Source organism: Bos taurus, chromosome 19 (genome assembly GCF_002263795.3).
Source record: "Bos taurus isolate L1 Dominette 01449 registration number 42190680 breed Hereford chromosome 19, ARS-UCD2.0, whole genome shotgun sequence".
Classification (NCBI taxonomy): Eukaryota; Metazoa; Chordata; class Mammalia; order Artiodactyla; family Bovidae; genus Bos; species Bos taurus.
Window position 1 is genome coordinate 46,593,137 of NC_037346.1, and position 17,823 is coordinate 46,610,959.

General features: G+C 34.9%; 1 protein-coding gene across 1 annotated transcript in view; it reads left to right on the forward strand.

Moving 5' to 3' along the window:
- Positions 1–17,217, forward strand: part of EFCAB13 (EF-hand calcium binding domain 13) — a 210,438-nt gene extending 193,221 nt beyond the window's left edge. Inside the window, exons 40-46 of the mRNA XM_059878370.1 lie at positions 1,328–1,381; positions 2,019–2,123; positions 6,646–6,750; positions 13,309–13,362; positions 13,942–14,040; positions 16,166–16,219; positions 16,920–17,217. Of these exons, the coding sequence (XP_059734353.1) occupies positions 1,328–1,381; positions 2,019–2,123; positions 6,646–6,750; positions 13,309–13,362; positions 13,942–14,040; positions 16,166–16,219; positions 16,920–17,041 (593 nt within the window). The 3' untranslated portion in view covers positions 17,042–17,217. The remainder of the gene's footprint in view (positions 1–1,327; positions 1,382–2,018; positions 2,124–6,645; positions 6,751–13,308; positions 13,363–13,941; positions 14,041–16,165; positions 16,220–16,919) is intronic.
- Positions 17,218–17,823: the final 606 nt, after the last annotated feature.

Here is a 17,823-nt window from a genome sequence, read left to right on the forward strand (position 1 = left end):
TTTTTTGGTTGAGAAGTTTTTGATTGCTGATTCAATCTCTTTACTTGTAAAAAGGCTGTTAAAGGTCTATTTCTATTTCTTCTGGAGTCAATTTTGGTAATTTATGTTTCTAGGAATATATCCTTTTCATCTAGGCTATCTAATTTGTTGGCATGTACTTATTCATAGTATTCTCACATAATCCTTTTTATTTCTCTGAGGTCTGTAGTATGTCCCCACTTTCATTATTTATTTTAGTATATTGCATCTTTTTCCTTAATCAATTTAGCTAAAGATTTGTCAGTTTTATTGATCTTTTCAAAGAGTCAACTTTTCATTTTCTTGATTCTCCTGATTTTCCTGACTTCTATTTCATCTCTCTCTACACCCTAATTTATTACTCCCTTCTTTCTACTGGCTTTGAATCTAGTTTGACATAATCCACTTCCAGGGCTTATGAAGTGCCCAGCCTTGCCTGAGGTATATGGCCACATAGAGGAAGGTTACCAAATTAGAGTTCTGATAGCAGAAAGAATGGTAAGTAGTTATGGCTGATTGTTAGACAACCAGCAATGTCTGCCACATACCCGCAAAGCCTACTACATGGCCTAATTCATATTAACAATTCTTAACATATTTAATAAATGAATTAATCAGTAGACAAAAAATAATGAGGAAGAAAATTTCCTGTGGTGGGAAATGGTAGAAAGCTTTAACACTTGTCTCAAATGTATGCTAAGTTGCTTCAGTAGTGTCCAACTCTGTGTGACCCTATGGACTGTAGCCTGCCAGGCTCCTCTGTCCATGGGATTCTCCAGGCGAGAGTACTGGAATGGGTTGCCATTTCCTTCTCCACGGGATCTTCCTGACCCAAAAATCAAACTCACATCTCTATGTCTCCTGGATTGGCAGGCAGGTTCTTTACCACTAGTGCCACCTGGGAAGCGTGTCTCAAATGTATAGAAATCAAGTATTTACAGCAAGTCATGGTGATTGAAAATATTGGAGAAAAAGAAATTTAGCAAAGAATGAAAGATGAAAAGTATAGACCCTTTTCCATTTGTGGTGACCACTGATGGAGCTTTATGGCTGGCATAAATCATATCTTGATCTCCTTATGCAGGAGTGCATAGCTTCATATAAACTAGAGAATCCTTATAATCTAGGAAACAGTTGGTTCTTAATTTTACTGGGTGAATTATTGAAATCTAGTAAATTATAAATTAATATATTTTTATAAAATACAATAAAATAAAAATAGTTGGTTTTGGCTAGAAGCTATAAACAAGTATTTTATACCTTTTTCCTGAATCTCAATCATTTGTATTAATTGCACCTTTTCTAATAGCTAATGGAAAGATTGTTCTCAATAAGCTAATGGATGGAGTAAAAACTGTTACAGGTGAGTGACAAATACTCTAAATCTAAGAAAATAAATTATTGTACTAAATTGTATTTAATGATTTTTTATCATAGCATTGGCATAACTATTTCATCATCATTGTTGATTTAGACATTTTTCCTTTTTATTAATGAGTGCTATTTATCAAATTTTCCAGAGTTGGTTGGACTGTAGATAATCTATATTTTAATAACAGTGCTTCGGTGCAGTCTTTTGATAAGAAGTATCTTATTCTGTGAACCATTTGTCAACAACATATTTCATATGAGTTTATAATTATCACATATTAGTCTAGATGACCAAAGTATAGGTGTAGATGAAGCACTGTAGATGAAGTGAAGCTTCAACTTATATAGGTAATCATGTAAAGACCAACACAAATTTCATTCAATAACTAAAGATCAAACATCTAAAATATTCTAATTTATTGTGGTACTTTATATCCCTACATTCTACTGTATACTATATTATCCTGTCCACATGATTAGGAGATAATACCTTTCACATATGTTTGTGATGAATCTTTGCTCTTGATTCAATAACTGAAGTCAGTGCTACATAGGGAAATATTTATTTTTATATTTTAAATCTTTAAGTAATTTTAAAAATTCTTACATTTTATAATCATTATTTGTAGGAGAGGACATTGATATCTCTGACACAGAAGGTGTTCTGGAAAACATGAGGATACAATTTTCAGATAAGGAACGCTTGGAGTTATTGAAAAAGTTATCAGCTGATGGTAAGCATTTCAAATATCACTGTAACAGTGGTTCCCAAGAGGGGACAGTTTTGCTCCCAAAGAAACATTTGACAGTGTCTGGAAACATTTTAGGTTGTCACAACTTGGTGGGGGAGGGGGAAATGTCACTGGCATCTGGTGGATAGAAGACATGTAGTGCATAGGACAGGCCCGTACAGCAAAGAATTATCCTAAATGTTAGCAGTGCTTCTGTGAAGAAACTTTGCAGTAAAACCTTTAAGAAAACTTAGATTTGTGTGTTTAAGAATGTCTATTCCATTTGAGACTTGAAGAAAAAGTTTGTCAAAAATTAAGAAATCTTAATTGTATAATTTAGTTCTTCATTTGAAAATCAAGAAACTTACCATTATCATGAATAAGTGCTGAGAAATACCTGCCATTACTCTTAATTCTACTGGAATACTTAAGAGAGAAAATTGAAGAGAAAGGAAGTGTGGATGTTCAGTCATTCTGTTGTGTCCAACTCTTCATGACTGCATGAACTGTAGCCAGCCTGGCTTTCCTGTCCTTCATTATCTCCTGGAGTTTTCTCAAGCTCTTGTCCGTTGAGTTGATGATGCCTTCCAACCATCTCATCCTCTGTCACATCCTTCCCCTCTTGTCCTCAGTCTTTCCCAGCATCAGGATCTTTTCCAATGAGTTGGCTCTTCGCATCAGGTGGCCAAAGTATTGGAACTTCAGCATCAGCCCTTCCGATGAATAGTCAGGGTTGATTTCATTTAGGATTGACTGGTTTGATCTCATTGCTGTTCAAGGGATTCTCAAGAGTCTTCCCCTGCACCACAATTCAAAAGCATCAATTCTGCAGTGTTCAACATTGTCTGTGTCCAACTCTCACATCTGTACATGACTACTGGAAACACCAAAGATTTGACTCTTTAGACTTTTGTCAGCAAAATGATGTCTCTGCTTTTTAATATGCTATTGAGGTTTGTCATAGCTTTTCTTCCCAAGGAGCATGTGTCTTTTAATTTCATGGCTGCAGTCACTGTCCTCAGTGATTTTGGAGCCCAAGAAAATAAAATCTTCCTCTGTTTCCATTTTTTTCCCATCTATTTGCCATGAAGTGATGGGACCGGATGCCATGATCTTAGTTTTCTGAATGTTGAGCTTTAAGCCAGCTTTTTCACTTTCCTCTTTCACTTTCATCAAGAGGCTCTTTAGTTCCTCTTCACTTTCTGCCCTAAGGGTGGTGTCATCTGCATATATGAGGTTATTGATATTTCTCCTTGCGATCTTGATTCTAGCTTGAGCTTCATCCAGTCCAGCATTTTGCATGATGTACTCTGCATAGAAGTTAAATAAGCAGGGTGACAATATACAGCCTTGAGGTACTCCTTTCCCAATTTGGAGCCAGTCAGTTGTTCCATGTCTGGTTATAACTGTTGCTTCTTGACCTGCATATAGGTTTCTCAGGAGGCAGATAAAGTGGTATGGTATTCCCATCTGTTTAAGAATTTCCCACAGTTCGTTGAGATCCACACAGTCAAAGGCCTTAGTGTAGTCAATGAATCAGAAGTAGATGTTTTTCTGGAATTCTCTTGCTTTTTCTATGATCCAACAGATGTTGGCAATTTATCTCTGGTTCCTCTGCCTTTTCTAAATCCAGCTTGAGCATCTGGAAGTTCTTGGTTTGTGTACTAGTGAAACCTGGCATGGAGAATTTTGAGCATTACTTTGTTACATGTGAGATGAGTGCAATTGTACAACAGTTTGAACATTCTTTGGCATTACCTTTCTTTGGGACTGGAATGAAGACTGACCTTTTCCAGGTCTGTGGCCACTGCTGAGTTTTCCAAATTTGCTGGCATATTGAGAGCAGCACTTTAACAGCATCATCTTTTAGGATTTGAAATAGCTCAACTGGAATTCTGTCACCTCCACTAGCTTTGTTCATAGTGATGCTTCCTAAGGCCCACTTGACTTCACACTCCAGGATATCTGGCTTTAGTTGAATTACCACACAATCATGTTTATCTGGATTATTAAGACCTTTCTTGTATAGTTCTTTTGTGTATTCTTGCCACCTCTTCTTAATCTCTTCTGCTTTTGTTAGGTCCTTACTATTTTGTCCTTTATCATCCCCATCATTGCATGAAATGTTCTCTTGATATCTCCAGTTCTCTTAAAGAGATCTCTAGTTTTTCCCATTCTATTGTTTTCCTCTATTTCTTTGCATTAATCACTGAGGAAGGCTTTCTTATCTCTCCTTGTTATTCTTTGGAACTCTGCATTCAGATTAATATATCTTTCCCTTTCTTCTTTGCCTTTCACTTCTCTTCTTTTCTCAGCTATTTGTAAGGCCTCCTCAGACAACCATTTTGCCTTCTTTCATTTCTTTTTCTTTGGGGATAATTTTGGGCACTGTCTCCTATACATACAAACCTCTGTCCATAGTTCTTCAGGCACTCTGTCTATTAGATCTAATCCTCTGAATCTAGTTGTCACTTCCACTGTATAATCATAAGGGATTTGATTTAAGTCATACCTGAGTGGCCTAGTGGTTTTCCTTACTTTCTTCAATTTAAGTCTGTATATTGCAGTAAGGAGTTCATGATCTGAACCACAGCCAGCTCCCAGTCTTGTTTTTGCTGACTGTATAGAGCTTCTCCATCTTTGGTGACAAAAAATATAATCAATCTGATTTCAGTATCGACCATCTGGTGACATCCATGTGCAGAGTCGTCTCTTGTATTGTTGGAAGAGGGTGTTTGCTATGATCAGTGTGTTCTCTTGACAAAAATTGGTTGGCCTTTGTCCTATTTCATTTTGTACTCCAAGGCCAAACTTGCCTGTTACTCCAGGTATCTCTTGACTTCCTATTTTTTGCATTCCAGTTCCCTATGTAATGTCATCTTTTTTTGGAGTTAATTCTAGAAGGTCTTATATATCTTCATGGAACCATTGAATTTCAGCTTCTTTGGCATTAGAGGTTGGGGCATAGACTTAGATTACTGTGATGTTGAATAGTTGGCCTTGGAAACAAACCAAGATCATTTTGTTGTTTTTGAGATTGCACCCAAGTACTGCGTTTCAAACTCTTTTGTTGACTATGAAGGCTACTCCATTTCTTCTAAAGGATTCTTGCCCACAGTAGTAGATATAATGTTCATCTGAATTAAATTTGCCCACTCCGGTCCATTTTAGTTCACTGATTCCTAAAATGTCAGTGGTCACTCTTGCCATCTCTTGTTTGACCAATCCAATATACCTTGATTAAGGGACCTGACATTCCAGGTTTCTATGGAATATTGTTCTTGACAGCATCAGGCTTTACTTTCATTGGACATCGTTTCTGGGCATCATTTCTGCTTTGGCTCAGCCTCTTCATTCTTTCTGGAGCAATTTTTCTGCTCTTCCTCTGGAGCATATTGGACAACTACCAGCCTGGGGGGCTCATCTTTCAGTATCATATCTTTTGGCCTTTTCATACTGCTCATGGGTTTCTCAAGGCAAGAATGCTGAAGCAGTTTGCCATTCCCTTCTCCAGAAATCCAAATGAGAAAAGTAAAAGGAGGGATTAAAAGACTGCATGTTTTGGCATGGTAGAATAATAATAATAATACTGGCTTTACAATTCAAAGAGAATATGATCACTTTTGTTTGGGGAGGGGAGGGCTGTACCACATGGCATGTGGGACTTTGATCAGGGATTAAACCCATGTTCCCTACTTTGGAAGCATAGAATCTTAAACACTGGACCACCAGGAAAGTCCCCAAATGATCAGACTTTCAAAGGTTTTTTTTAGTTTGTAATGTTTTTATAATTTGATATATATGGAAAAATTTTAAAGCCATAATTCTAAAATGATTTTAAAACCATCTTGGTGACTGATTTCTCTTTTTCCTGAATTATGTGTTTTTTTACAGCTGATGGGAAAATCTATCAGAATAGATTACTGGAAGGTATAAAGACTCTTAGAGATAGGAGAGTCATAATGAAAAAAGCAGATGAGTGCTCTGTAATTTACCATTTTTTTGTTGTAGTATAAAACACATAAGATAAAATTTCTATTTTAGTAACATTAAGTATACAACCTTTTGTAACCGTTACCACCATCCATATCCAGAAACTTTTCATCACCCCAAACAGAAATGCTATCAAAAAGTCCATTAGGAAATAATTTCCCATTCCCCTCTCCTCCACCCTGAGTAACCACTACTCTACTTTCTATCTCTACGAATTTGCCTATTTTATGTACCTTAGGTAAGTAGATATTCATTTAATTTTGTTATTTTTTTCAAGAAAAATCCATATTTCTTTGGAATTTCCCAAACTTTGGCAGGGCTTAGAAAAATTAAAATCTGAATCTGTACCATAAAAAACAAAAGATTTCTTTTATTCATAAAATTTGATCAACAATAAAGCCAACCAGTCTGAAATTTTAATCAGCAGTAACAACCACCGCCCCTTAGTTGAACAGAAGAATTGACTAGATTGTCTAGTTTTGTCAGATTTTAAAATTACTATATTTTGCTCTCATCCCTGTCTCTTTTTAAGGAGGGAAAAATGATGTCTGTAAATTGGACACAGTTCTGGAAAACATGGGGATGAATCTCACAGAAAAGGAACTTAAAGATCTGACACAGAGCCTGCAAACTGATGGTGAGCAACAAATGGTGAACATTCAGAGTTCAAATAGCAGAGTGGTTAAAGGCACAGATGCTAGAACCAGACTGACTGGGTTTGAATTCTCACTCTTAAGGTTTAAAATTATGGCATCTTAATGTTTTTCTGTCTCAGTTTCTTCATATATGAAAGAAGTACATTAATAGCACATCCTTAATAGAATTTTGTAAGGATTAAATTAAACCAGTGCCTGGTATTATACATAATGTGTCCAATAAAGTCACTTATTACTATGATAAATATTATGGTTATCATCATTTCTATTATTATCAAGCACCTCTGAAAGCTTATGAGATTATAGACCTCTTCAAAATGCTTACTTGACATCAAGCTGCTTAGAAAAACTTTGAAAACCCAATATGGAAGTAAAAACAAACATTTTCTCTTGACTTTTACATTAATTTATGTTAATGTTTTCTTTTGCATGATGAAGTCTACACATTGCTGAGAATGTCAACAGGATTACTGAAGGACCATTAGGGAGACAGGAAAAAAGAGAAAAAGTGGGGAGAGGTTGCAGAGGGCAAGGCTTGTGACAATAGGATATAACAAAATTAAAAGAGTAAAATTGAAAAAAAAAACAAGGGAGAAACAAAGAAAGCCTACTGAGCATAATGATTAAAATTTCACCCCAAATTGCATCAAATTGCAGAGATATCGTCCCCCAGCTATTTAAAATAGAAGCACAAAGACGGTGTCACTTTTTTTGTCCCCTTAGAGAGTCTCATCACAGAGCAAAGTTGTCTATAATGTGGGCCACCCAGTGAACATGCTCTTCCTCCTTTAGAAGGCTATAAAGGTTCCTATATGATGTTGCCAGACTCCATTATCCAGGAGCTGATGTTGAACTTCAGTTCCCTCTTGGAAACCTGGAAACAAGCTCTGATTTTTTAAGAAATGTTAAGTAAGGTTGAAGTGTAACTAATCACAGAGCAATTCCCTCCTAGAAGGACAAGATCTAGAATATGTGAACTTTAGAAGATTCCGGTAAGGCCAAGAAATATCTCACCACTGGACAAATCCATTTTTCCCATCTTAATCAGATGCTATTTAGTAGGAATTTTGTCATTTCTTACTTTACATTTTTCAGAGATAAGTTCTTGGTTTTTTAAATTAATTAATTAATTTATTTTAATTGGAGGCTAATTGCCTTACAGTGTTGTAGTGGTTTTTGCCATGCATTGACATGAATAAGCCATGGGTGTACATGTGTCCTCCATCCTGAACCTCCCTCCCAACTCCCTCCCCATCCCATCCCTCAGGGTTGTCCCAGTGCACCGGCTATGAAAGCCCTGTTTCATGCATCGAACTTGGACTGGTGATTTATTTCACATACGGTAATATACATGTTTCAATGCTATTCTTTCAAATCATCTCACCCTCGCCTTTTCCCACAGAGTCCAAAAGTCTGTTCTTTACATCTGTGTCTCTTTTGCTGTCTCAGATATAGGATCATCTTTACCATCTTTCTAAATTCCATATATATGTGTTAATATACTGGTTTGGTGTTTTTATTTCTGACTTACTTCACTCTGTATAATAGGCTCCAGTTTCATCCACCTCATTAGAACTGATTCAAATGCATTCTTTTTAATAGCTGAGTAATATTCCATTGTGTATATGTACAACTTTCTTATCCATTTGTCTGCTGATGGGCATCTAGGTTGCTTTCATGCCCTAGCTATTGTAAACAGTGCTGCGATGAACATTGGGGTACACGTGTCTCTTTCAATTCTGATTTCCTTGGTGTGTATGCCCAGCAGTGGGATTGCTGGGTTATATGGCAATTCTATTTGAGTTTTTTAAGGAATCTCCACACTGTTCTCCATAGTGGCTGTACTAGTCTGCATTTCCACCAACAGTGTGAGAGGGTTCCCTTTTATCCCCACCCTCTTCAGCATTTATTGTTTGTAGACATTTTGATAGCAGCCATTCTGATTGTCGTGAGATGGCACCTCATTATGGTTTTGATTTGCATTTTTCTGATAATGAGTGATGTTGAGCATCTTTTCATGTGTTTGTTAGCCATCTGTATGTCTTCTTTGGAGAAATGTCTGTTTAGTTCTTTGGCCCATTTTTTGATTGGGTCATTTATTTTTCTGGAATTGAGTTGCATGAGCTGCTTGTATATTTTTGAGATTATTTCTTTGTCAGTTGCTTCATTTGCTATTATTTTCTCCCATTCTGAAGGCTGTCTTTTCACCTTGCTTATAGTTTCCTTCGTTGTGCAAAAGTTCTTAAGTTTAATTAGGTCCCATTTGCTTATTTTTTGCTTTTATTTCCATTACTCTGGAAAGTGGGTCATAGAGAATCCTGCTGTGATTTATGCCAGAGAGTGTTTTGACTATGTTTTCCTCTAGGAGTTTTATGGTTTCTGGTCTTACATTTAGATCTTTAATCCATTTTAAGTTTATTTTTGTGTATGGAACTTATATGCAGAGTACATCATGAGAAGTGCTGGGCTGGAGGAGGCACAAGCTGGAATCAAGATTGCTGGGAGAAATATCAATAACCTCGGATATGCAGATGACAGCACCCTTATGGCAGAAAGTGAAGAAGAACTAAAGAGCCTCTTGATGAAAGTGAAAGAGGAGAGTGAAAAAGTTGGCTTAAAGCTCAACATTCAGAAAACGAAGATCATGGCATCCGGTCCCATCACTTCATGGCAAATAGATGGGAAAACAGTGGCTGACTTTATTTTTCTGGGCTCTAAAATCACTGCAGACGGTGATTGCAGCCATGAAATTGAAAGACATTTATTCCTTGGAAGGAAAGTCATGACCAACCTAGACAGCATATTAAAAAGCAGAGACATTACTTTGTCCACAAAGGTCCATCTAGTCAAGGCTATGGTTTTTCCAGTGGTCATGTATGGATGTGAGAGTTGGACTATAAAGAAAGCTGAGCACTGAAGAATTGATGCTTTTGAACTGCGGTGCTGGAGAAGACTCTTGAGAATCCCTTGGACTGCTAGGAGATCCAACCAGTCCATCCTAAAGGAGATCAGTCCTAGGTGTTCATTGGAAGGACTGATGCTGAAGCTGAAACGCCAGTACTTTGGCCACCTGATGCAAAGAGCTGACTCATTTGAAAAGACCCTGATGCTGGGAAATATTGAGGGCAGAAGGGGAAGGGGACAACAGAAGATGAGATGGTTAGATGGCATCACCGACTCAATGGACATGGGTTTGGGTAGACTCCGGGAGTTGGTGATGGACAGGGAGGCCTGGCGTGCTGCAGTTCATGGTGTTGCAGAGAGTCAGACATGACTGAGTGACTGACCTGAACTGAACTGAACTGATGGTGTTAGAAAGTGTTCTAGTTTCATTCTTTTACAAGTGGTTGACCAGTTTTCCCGGCACCACTTGTTAAAGAGATTGTCTTTTCTCCATTGTATATTCTTGCCTCCTTTGAAAAGACAAGGTGTCCATAGGTGCGTGGATTTATATCTGGGCTTTCTATTTTGTTCCATTAATCTATATTTCTGTCTTTGTGCCAGTACTGTACTGTCTTGATGACTGTAGCTTTGTAGTATAGTCTGAAGTCAGGCAGGTTGATTCCTTCAGTTCCATTTTTCTTTCTCAAGATTGCTTTGGCTATTTCAGGTTTTTTGTATTTCCATACAAATTGTGAAATTATTTGTTCTAGTTCTCTGAAAAATACCATTGGTAGCTTGATAGGAATTGCATTGAATCTATAGATTGCTTTGGGTAGTATATTCATTTTCTCTATATTGATTCTTCTGATCCATGAACATGGTATATTTCTCCATCTATTTGTGTCATCTTTGATTCCTTTCATCATTGTTTTATAGCTTTCTATATATAGGTCTCTTGCTTCTTTAGGTCGGAGAAGGCATGGCACCCCACTCCAGTACTCTTGCCTGGAAAATCCCATGGATGGAGGAGCCTAGTGGGTTGCAGTCCATGGGGTCGCTAAGAGTCAGACACGACTGAGTGACTTCACTTTGACTTTTCACTTTCATGCATTGGAGAAGGAAATGGCAACCCACTCCAGTGTTCTTGCCTAGAGAATCCTAGGGATGGGGGAGCCTGGTGGGCTGCCGTCTATGGGGTTGCACAGAGTCGGACACGACTGAGGTGACTTAGCAGCTTCTTTAGGTAGATTTATTCCTAAGCATTTTATTATTTTCGTTGCAATGGTGAATGGAATTGTTTCCTTAATTTCTCTTTCTGTTTTCTCATTGTTAGTGTATAGGAATGCAAGGGATTTCTGTGTGTTAATTTTATATCCTGCAACTTTACTATATTCATTGATTAGCTCTAGTAATTTTATGGTGCTGTCTTTAGGGTTTTCTATGTAGAGGATCATATCATCTGCAAACAGTGAGAGTTTTACTTCTTCTTTTCCAATTTGGATTCCTTTTATTTCTTTTTCTTCTCTGATTGCTGTGGCTAAAACTTCCAAAACTATGTTGAATAGTAGTGGTGAGAGTGGGCACCCTTGTCTTGTTCCTGATTTTAGGGGAAATGCTTTCAATTTTTCACCACTGAGGATAATGTTTTCTGTAGGTTTATCGTATATGGCTTTTATTATGTTGAGGTATGTTCCTTCTATGCCTGCTTTCTGGAGGTTTTTTATCATATATGGATGTAGAATTTTGTCAAAGACTTTCTCTGCATCTATTAAGATAATCATATGGTTTTTATCTTTCAATTTGTTAATATGTTGTATCACATTGCTTGATTTGTGAATACTGAAGAATCCTTGCATCCCTGGGATAAAGCCCATGATATATGATCTTTATAATATGTTGTTGGATTCTGTTTGGTAGAATTTTGTTAAGGATTTTTGCATCTATGTTCATCAGTGATATTGACCTGTAGTTTTCTTTTTTTGTGGCATCTTTGTCTGGTTTTGGTATTAGGGTGATGGTGGCCTTATAGAATGAGTTTGGAAGTTTACCTTCCTCTGCAATTTTCTGGAAGAGTTGGAGTAGGATAGGTGTTAGCTCTTCTCTAATTTTTTTGGTAGAATTCACCTGTGAAGGCATCTGGTCCTGGGCTTTTGTTTGTGGAAGATTTTTGATTACAGTTTCTATTTCCATGCTTGTGATGGGTCTATTAAGATTATCTATTTCTTCCTGGTTCAGTTTTGGAAGGTTATACTTCCAAAGAAGTATAAGAATTTATCCATTTCTTCCAAGTTGTCCATTTTATTGGTATATAGTTGCTGATAGTAGTCTCTTATGATCCTTTGTATTTCTGTGTTGTCTGTTGTGATCTCTCCATTTTCATTTCTAATTTTATTGATTTGATTCTTCTCCCTTTGTTTCTTGATGAGTCTGGCTAATCATTTGTCTATTTTATTTATCTCCTCAAAGAACCAGCTTTTAGCTTTTGTTGATTTTTGCTGTAGTCTCCTTTGTTTCTTTTTCATTTATTTCTGCCCTAATTTTTAAGATTTCTTTCCTTCTACTAACCCTGGGATTCTTCATTTCTTCTTTTTCTAGTTGCTTTAGGTGTAAAGTTAGGTAATTTATTTGATTTTTCTTTTGCTTCTTGAGGTAAGCTTGTATTCCTATGAACCTTCCCCTTAGCACTGTTTTACTGAATCCCATAGGTTTTGGGTTGTCATGTTTTCATTTTCATTCATTTCTATGCATATTTTTATTTCTTTTTTGATTTCTTCTGTGATTTGTTGGTTATTCAGAAGTGTGTTGTTTAGCGTCCATATATTTGTATGCTTTTAAGACCTTTTTCTTTAGCTCAGAATGCCCATCTGAAATTATAATGGATTTTTTATTATGTTTAATAGTTGTATTTTCTCAATAGTGTAATATATAATTCAAATTTTAATTTTTGCTGTTAGTCAACAGGTAAATATTTGGAAAATAAAAGCACAAGAATGTTTCACTGTTTTCCTCTTTCTCAATACTTAATATAATTGAGATTCTGATTTAGTGAACTTATTTTGTCTCTCTAATGTTTCTATTTGAATGTCCTTTTAAAAACTGATGAAATAGATCATTGAATATCTATTATATACAAAGGTTGTAATTAACAATTGTGTAGGTATTAAGTCAGTTATAACTTGCACATGTAATTCAAGTCAATGAATTTTTTTGGCTTAATTATAATAGTGAATAAATAATGAGTATGTGTCAACTTTATACGAGTAGAAAATTTCCAAACATAAAACAGTAAAATATGGCATACATCACCTTTTTAATTTTAACCCAGTAACCTAACTAAATAATGGAGAATTTTCCAATATATAAATGCTTAAAAGCAGCTAAAGTAAATGGGGCTTCTTTTGCATATAATTCCTTTATGCTGAAAGTTTTAATATCTTAAAAAAATGTCAGTGTCACATTGTTAATATAGTTAAATATGTGAAATGTAAAACATTTTTCTTATTTTATACCAATGAAAGGGAGAAATAAAATTCTATAGCAAGTGATAAGTACTAAATTTTTTTGTTCACTTTCTCATCTTTTGTGTTATGTGTGTGTGTGTGTATATATAGATAGATAGATAGATAGATAGATGTAACATGTGTGTTTTCTTGCAGTTGATGGGAAAGTTGATATGAAAAAGGTAATGGATGAAGTGAAAGCCTTCACAGGTTAGTGGTAAATTACTAATAAACTGAACATCCTAGGGTTTGACAATTTTTATTTTTCTATCATGTTTTCCTGCTATCCTGCCACTAGATCCAATGGAAAGTTTTATCTTGTTGCATAAATTTAAGTTAGGAAAAAAGGAAGCAAAAATAAAGCAATACAAAATATACCTACAGGACTAAATCTATATAAGAAATCCTACACTGTAGAGATTTCCTTCCTAATAAAACATTTAGGAATGAAATTCTAGGCAGGCACAATAAATGGCACTGTGAATTCTTGAATAATTGTAAATGAGTCAACAATTGCTTTATTAACAAAGTCATGTAATACTTTCTTATAAGATTATTTTTAATCTTACCTAATAAGCTATCTAGGTGGATTAACTCAACAGTAATAGAAATACATTTATTTTTTCTCATAATTTAAAAAGAACCTTTGTCTGTTAGTATTGAAGAAACAATTAAGAGTTCTGATTTCCCACAAGACTATATAGATGGGGACTTCATTGTGCTTTTTGCTATTCAACCTCAAATTTGGAATCATCATTAATAAGTATAATTATTTCTAACTTTTTAAAGGTGAAAATATGAATAACATGGAAAATGTGCTGAGTGATACGGGAATTGAACTTCCAGAAACAGAATATGCAAAGCTGATGAAAGCACTGCCAGTTAGTGGTAAGCCTAAAAACTGCTGCTGAAACCTTCCTTTGAACAACTAGACCTTGTAAGCCTGGGAGGGAAGTTATAAAGCTTTAGAATTTAATGCCTAAGGATTTAAAATTTAAACTCCAGGTTATTTCTAAAAGTCCACCACCCAGATTGAGGGCTATTGTACAAAATAAATGGCTTGTCAACATCAAAAATGTGAAAATCATGATGGAAAAAGAATGAGGAATTGTCCCCGATTAAGGAATAAAGAAACATGAGAAATTGATTCTTAGTTGCTATATATTGACATTAATGGAACAACTAGTAAAATTTGAGTAAACTCTGTAGATTAGTTAGGTGTGCTGTATCAATCTTAATCTTCTAATGTGCTGTCACTACGTAAGAGAATTATATACATGTATATGTGTATATATATATATATACATATATATTTTTTTTTTTTAAAGATAATGCACACTAAAGTACGTAGTGGTTAAGGGCATTGTACCTGCAAATTCACTTGCAAACATTCAGAAAAAAATAATATGCACCTACAGAAAGGATGATAAAGTAAATATAGTTAAATGTTAACATTTGAAAAATCTGGGTAAAGACTATATTTTTGTTACTTTCTGACTCTGACAGTGTCATGTAGATTTTGGTTTAAGAATCACTGAAATTTCCTGTGAAAATTGCCATGATAAGATAAGCAATGATTTTATTCATTCACTTGTCTTATTTTTTAGATTCCACAATAAGTAAAAATATACAGTATTTATCATTCTGTGTGACTTACTTCATGAAGTGTAATACTCTCCAGCTTCAAAACAAAGAGCATGGCAAAATGTCCTCATAAAACTTTTTAAAATTTCCCCTGTATTGATAATTATTTCCCTAGTCTCATTCAGTATCAATCTTAATCTTCTAATTAATGCACACTGTGTTTAGTGTGCATTATCTTAAATATATATATATATATATGTATACACATATATATACATATACATGCATATAATTCTCTTACATAGTCACAGCACAATTAGAAGATTAAGTTTGATACTGGTCAGTCTCAGTCTGATTTGCTGTATTTATGCTTTATCTTTTTCTCAGTTATACTTCCTAGCAATTAATCTGTGTTATTGTTTCCTATCCCACAAACAACCCAATTCTTAGACTTATTTGTTGTTTACTATTTGTTTAATGTATTAATTTCTGCTATAATTTTTGTCAGTTCCTTTTTCTGTCTTTGGAACATTTTCATTCTCTATTATTCTTGAAGTTGAATGGTTGACTGTTTTCATTTTTGTTGCTTTAGCCTTATTTCATGGGATCAGATATATAGTTCCTGTTATCATCATTGTTAATTAGCTTACAGTTTCATTTTTCCTCTTGACCCAGATGTTGCTGCCAAAATAATTTTAATATTTTTAGATGGTTGGATTTTTTGACTTCTAGTATTTTAACTTTATTTAAACATAATATTAAAACTTTAGAAAAGTTTTAAGAAGAGTACAAAAAACTCCCTCCTACCCTTTACCCAGGTTCACAATTCGTTTACAATTTGCCCATTAGCTTTATCATTTATTCATACTTTCTCTCTCTACCCATACCCCTCTCTCTCCAATAAATACACACACGTACATACATTCTTTTTTCCTGAATCAACTGCAGAAATATTAACACTCAACATCCAGAAATAATAAACTGACAAGATTTAATACTTCTGCATGAGATAAAAAGCAAGTACCAACCTTGGAAATTATTTGCAACAAGTATAACAAAGAGATAATTAAGAACTTTTTAAAGATCTTTTTTTAAATAAAAAGACCACCTAATATGAAAATGGACTTTTGACAATGGACATCAACATGCATGTATAAATTGGCATGAAACACTTTTTTAAAGAACTTGATCATGTATATTCAGCATGGTAGAATTCTACAAAAAAATGGCTTTGTGGGACAAAGTGTGAATAGTTTTGTATTTTTAAAGATTTTAGTATTTCTTAATGTTATTACTACTTCAAGGTAAAACAGATAAAAGTATTCTAGGACAAATTATTATTATTCTTAAATATAAGAAATAAATTCTATTTTTGTGAATTCCATTATCAGTTTCCCTGTATCATAATCCAAACCCCCTTTTTTAACAGGTGATGGAAAGGTGCATAAAAATAGAACACTAAAGGGTGTGACATCTTTCAGAAGTAAGAATTGTAGTGTATTGATTCTCTTGTCTGATATCTTCTTTCTTTTCATAAGATTTTGAATCCTTTATCCTTTTTGTATTTTTATTCATTATTTTTGCTTCTTTCAGTGTATTTTCATTTTACACAGAAATGATGTGTATACTATTATCTTCATAGGAAATACCATACATGGAATTTTTCTAGTATTGCTCCCAGGTAAATAATTGGTATGTAATTTTGCAAAGAAAAATTGAAGTGGAGGATTAACATCACCACTGAATTTAGAAAAGTTGTTCAGCAACAATGACAGCCAATTTTGGAGTCTGATCCAAAAAAATAAATAAAACTACTTTGTATAGTAAATCAGGACTACTGGGAGTAATGGATGAGGATTCTCCAGGTCCAGTTACCATTCGGCCCAATAACCTTCTTGAGAACGTCTTCTCTATGTAGACTTGTCACCAGTATAGGTTTTAAGGAAATGTGTTCCATGTTCTTGTACCTATTGACTTTCTCTGTACTCTTGGAAAAGTCAAATGGAAGCTATAGTCTTCTTATCAGAAATGGCAATAACAATACAAATATGCAAATTTTATTTTTTGTTGTCTCTTTTATTATAATACTTATACATACTCATGAAAGACATTTAAAGACAAATGTGTTTTTCATGTTTTAGATCATTCAGTGGCTTTCATGCTACTTTTCTGTCTTTCTTAAGGGGGAAAAGTTGACATCAGCAACTTGAGACCACTTCTGGAAAAAATGAATATCAAACTCACTGAAAAAGAATTTGAACAGCTAAATGAAAATCTACCTGTTGATGGTATGAATAGTAAATAGCACTGTCAGTCTCCAAAGGGAGTTTTCTCTATGTCTTACAGCTGAGAATTTCTAAAACTTGATTTAGTTGGTAATAACATAAAAGTTTAAAATCTTAAGGTACCCTAAACTTAGAAGAAAAAAAAAAAAAGCTACAAATGCCAACTATTGTTACTGTCATTCACCATTGTTTTAAGGATTCCAGCTACTTCAGTGAGGAAATGGGATGAAACAATACTGAGAAAGAGACAATATTACCTTTAGTTTCAGATGATATGATTGTTTCTCTAAGAAACACAGAACACAAACTAAAAGAAATCTATTATAATTACTGAGTCTTATACATGCGAAGTCGCTTCAGGCGTGTCCAACTCTTTGCAACTCCATGGACTGTGGCCTGCTGGGCTCCTCTGTCCTTGGGATTCTCCAGACAAAGATACTGAAGTGGGTTGCCATTTCCTCATCCAGGGGATCTTCCCGACCCAGGGATCGAACCCATGTCTCTTATGTCTCCTGCTTTGGCAGGCGGCTTCTTTACCACTAGCACCATCTGGGAAGCCCTATTTGCGTCTTAGATAAGCCATTTTGGTTCAGGTAACTAAATACAAGATAAATATGCAAACCTCAGCGGCTTTCCCAAAGCTTACAATGACCAAATAGGAAAAGTACTTGATTTATAACTTCAACAAAACCCATGAACTATCTAAGAATGCATTTTACAAGAAATAGGATCTGTATAGAGTAAAATCTTATTAAGGAACATAAAAAGTTAATTCGTGTTCTTGAATGGTAAACTAACACTC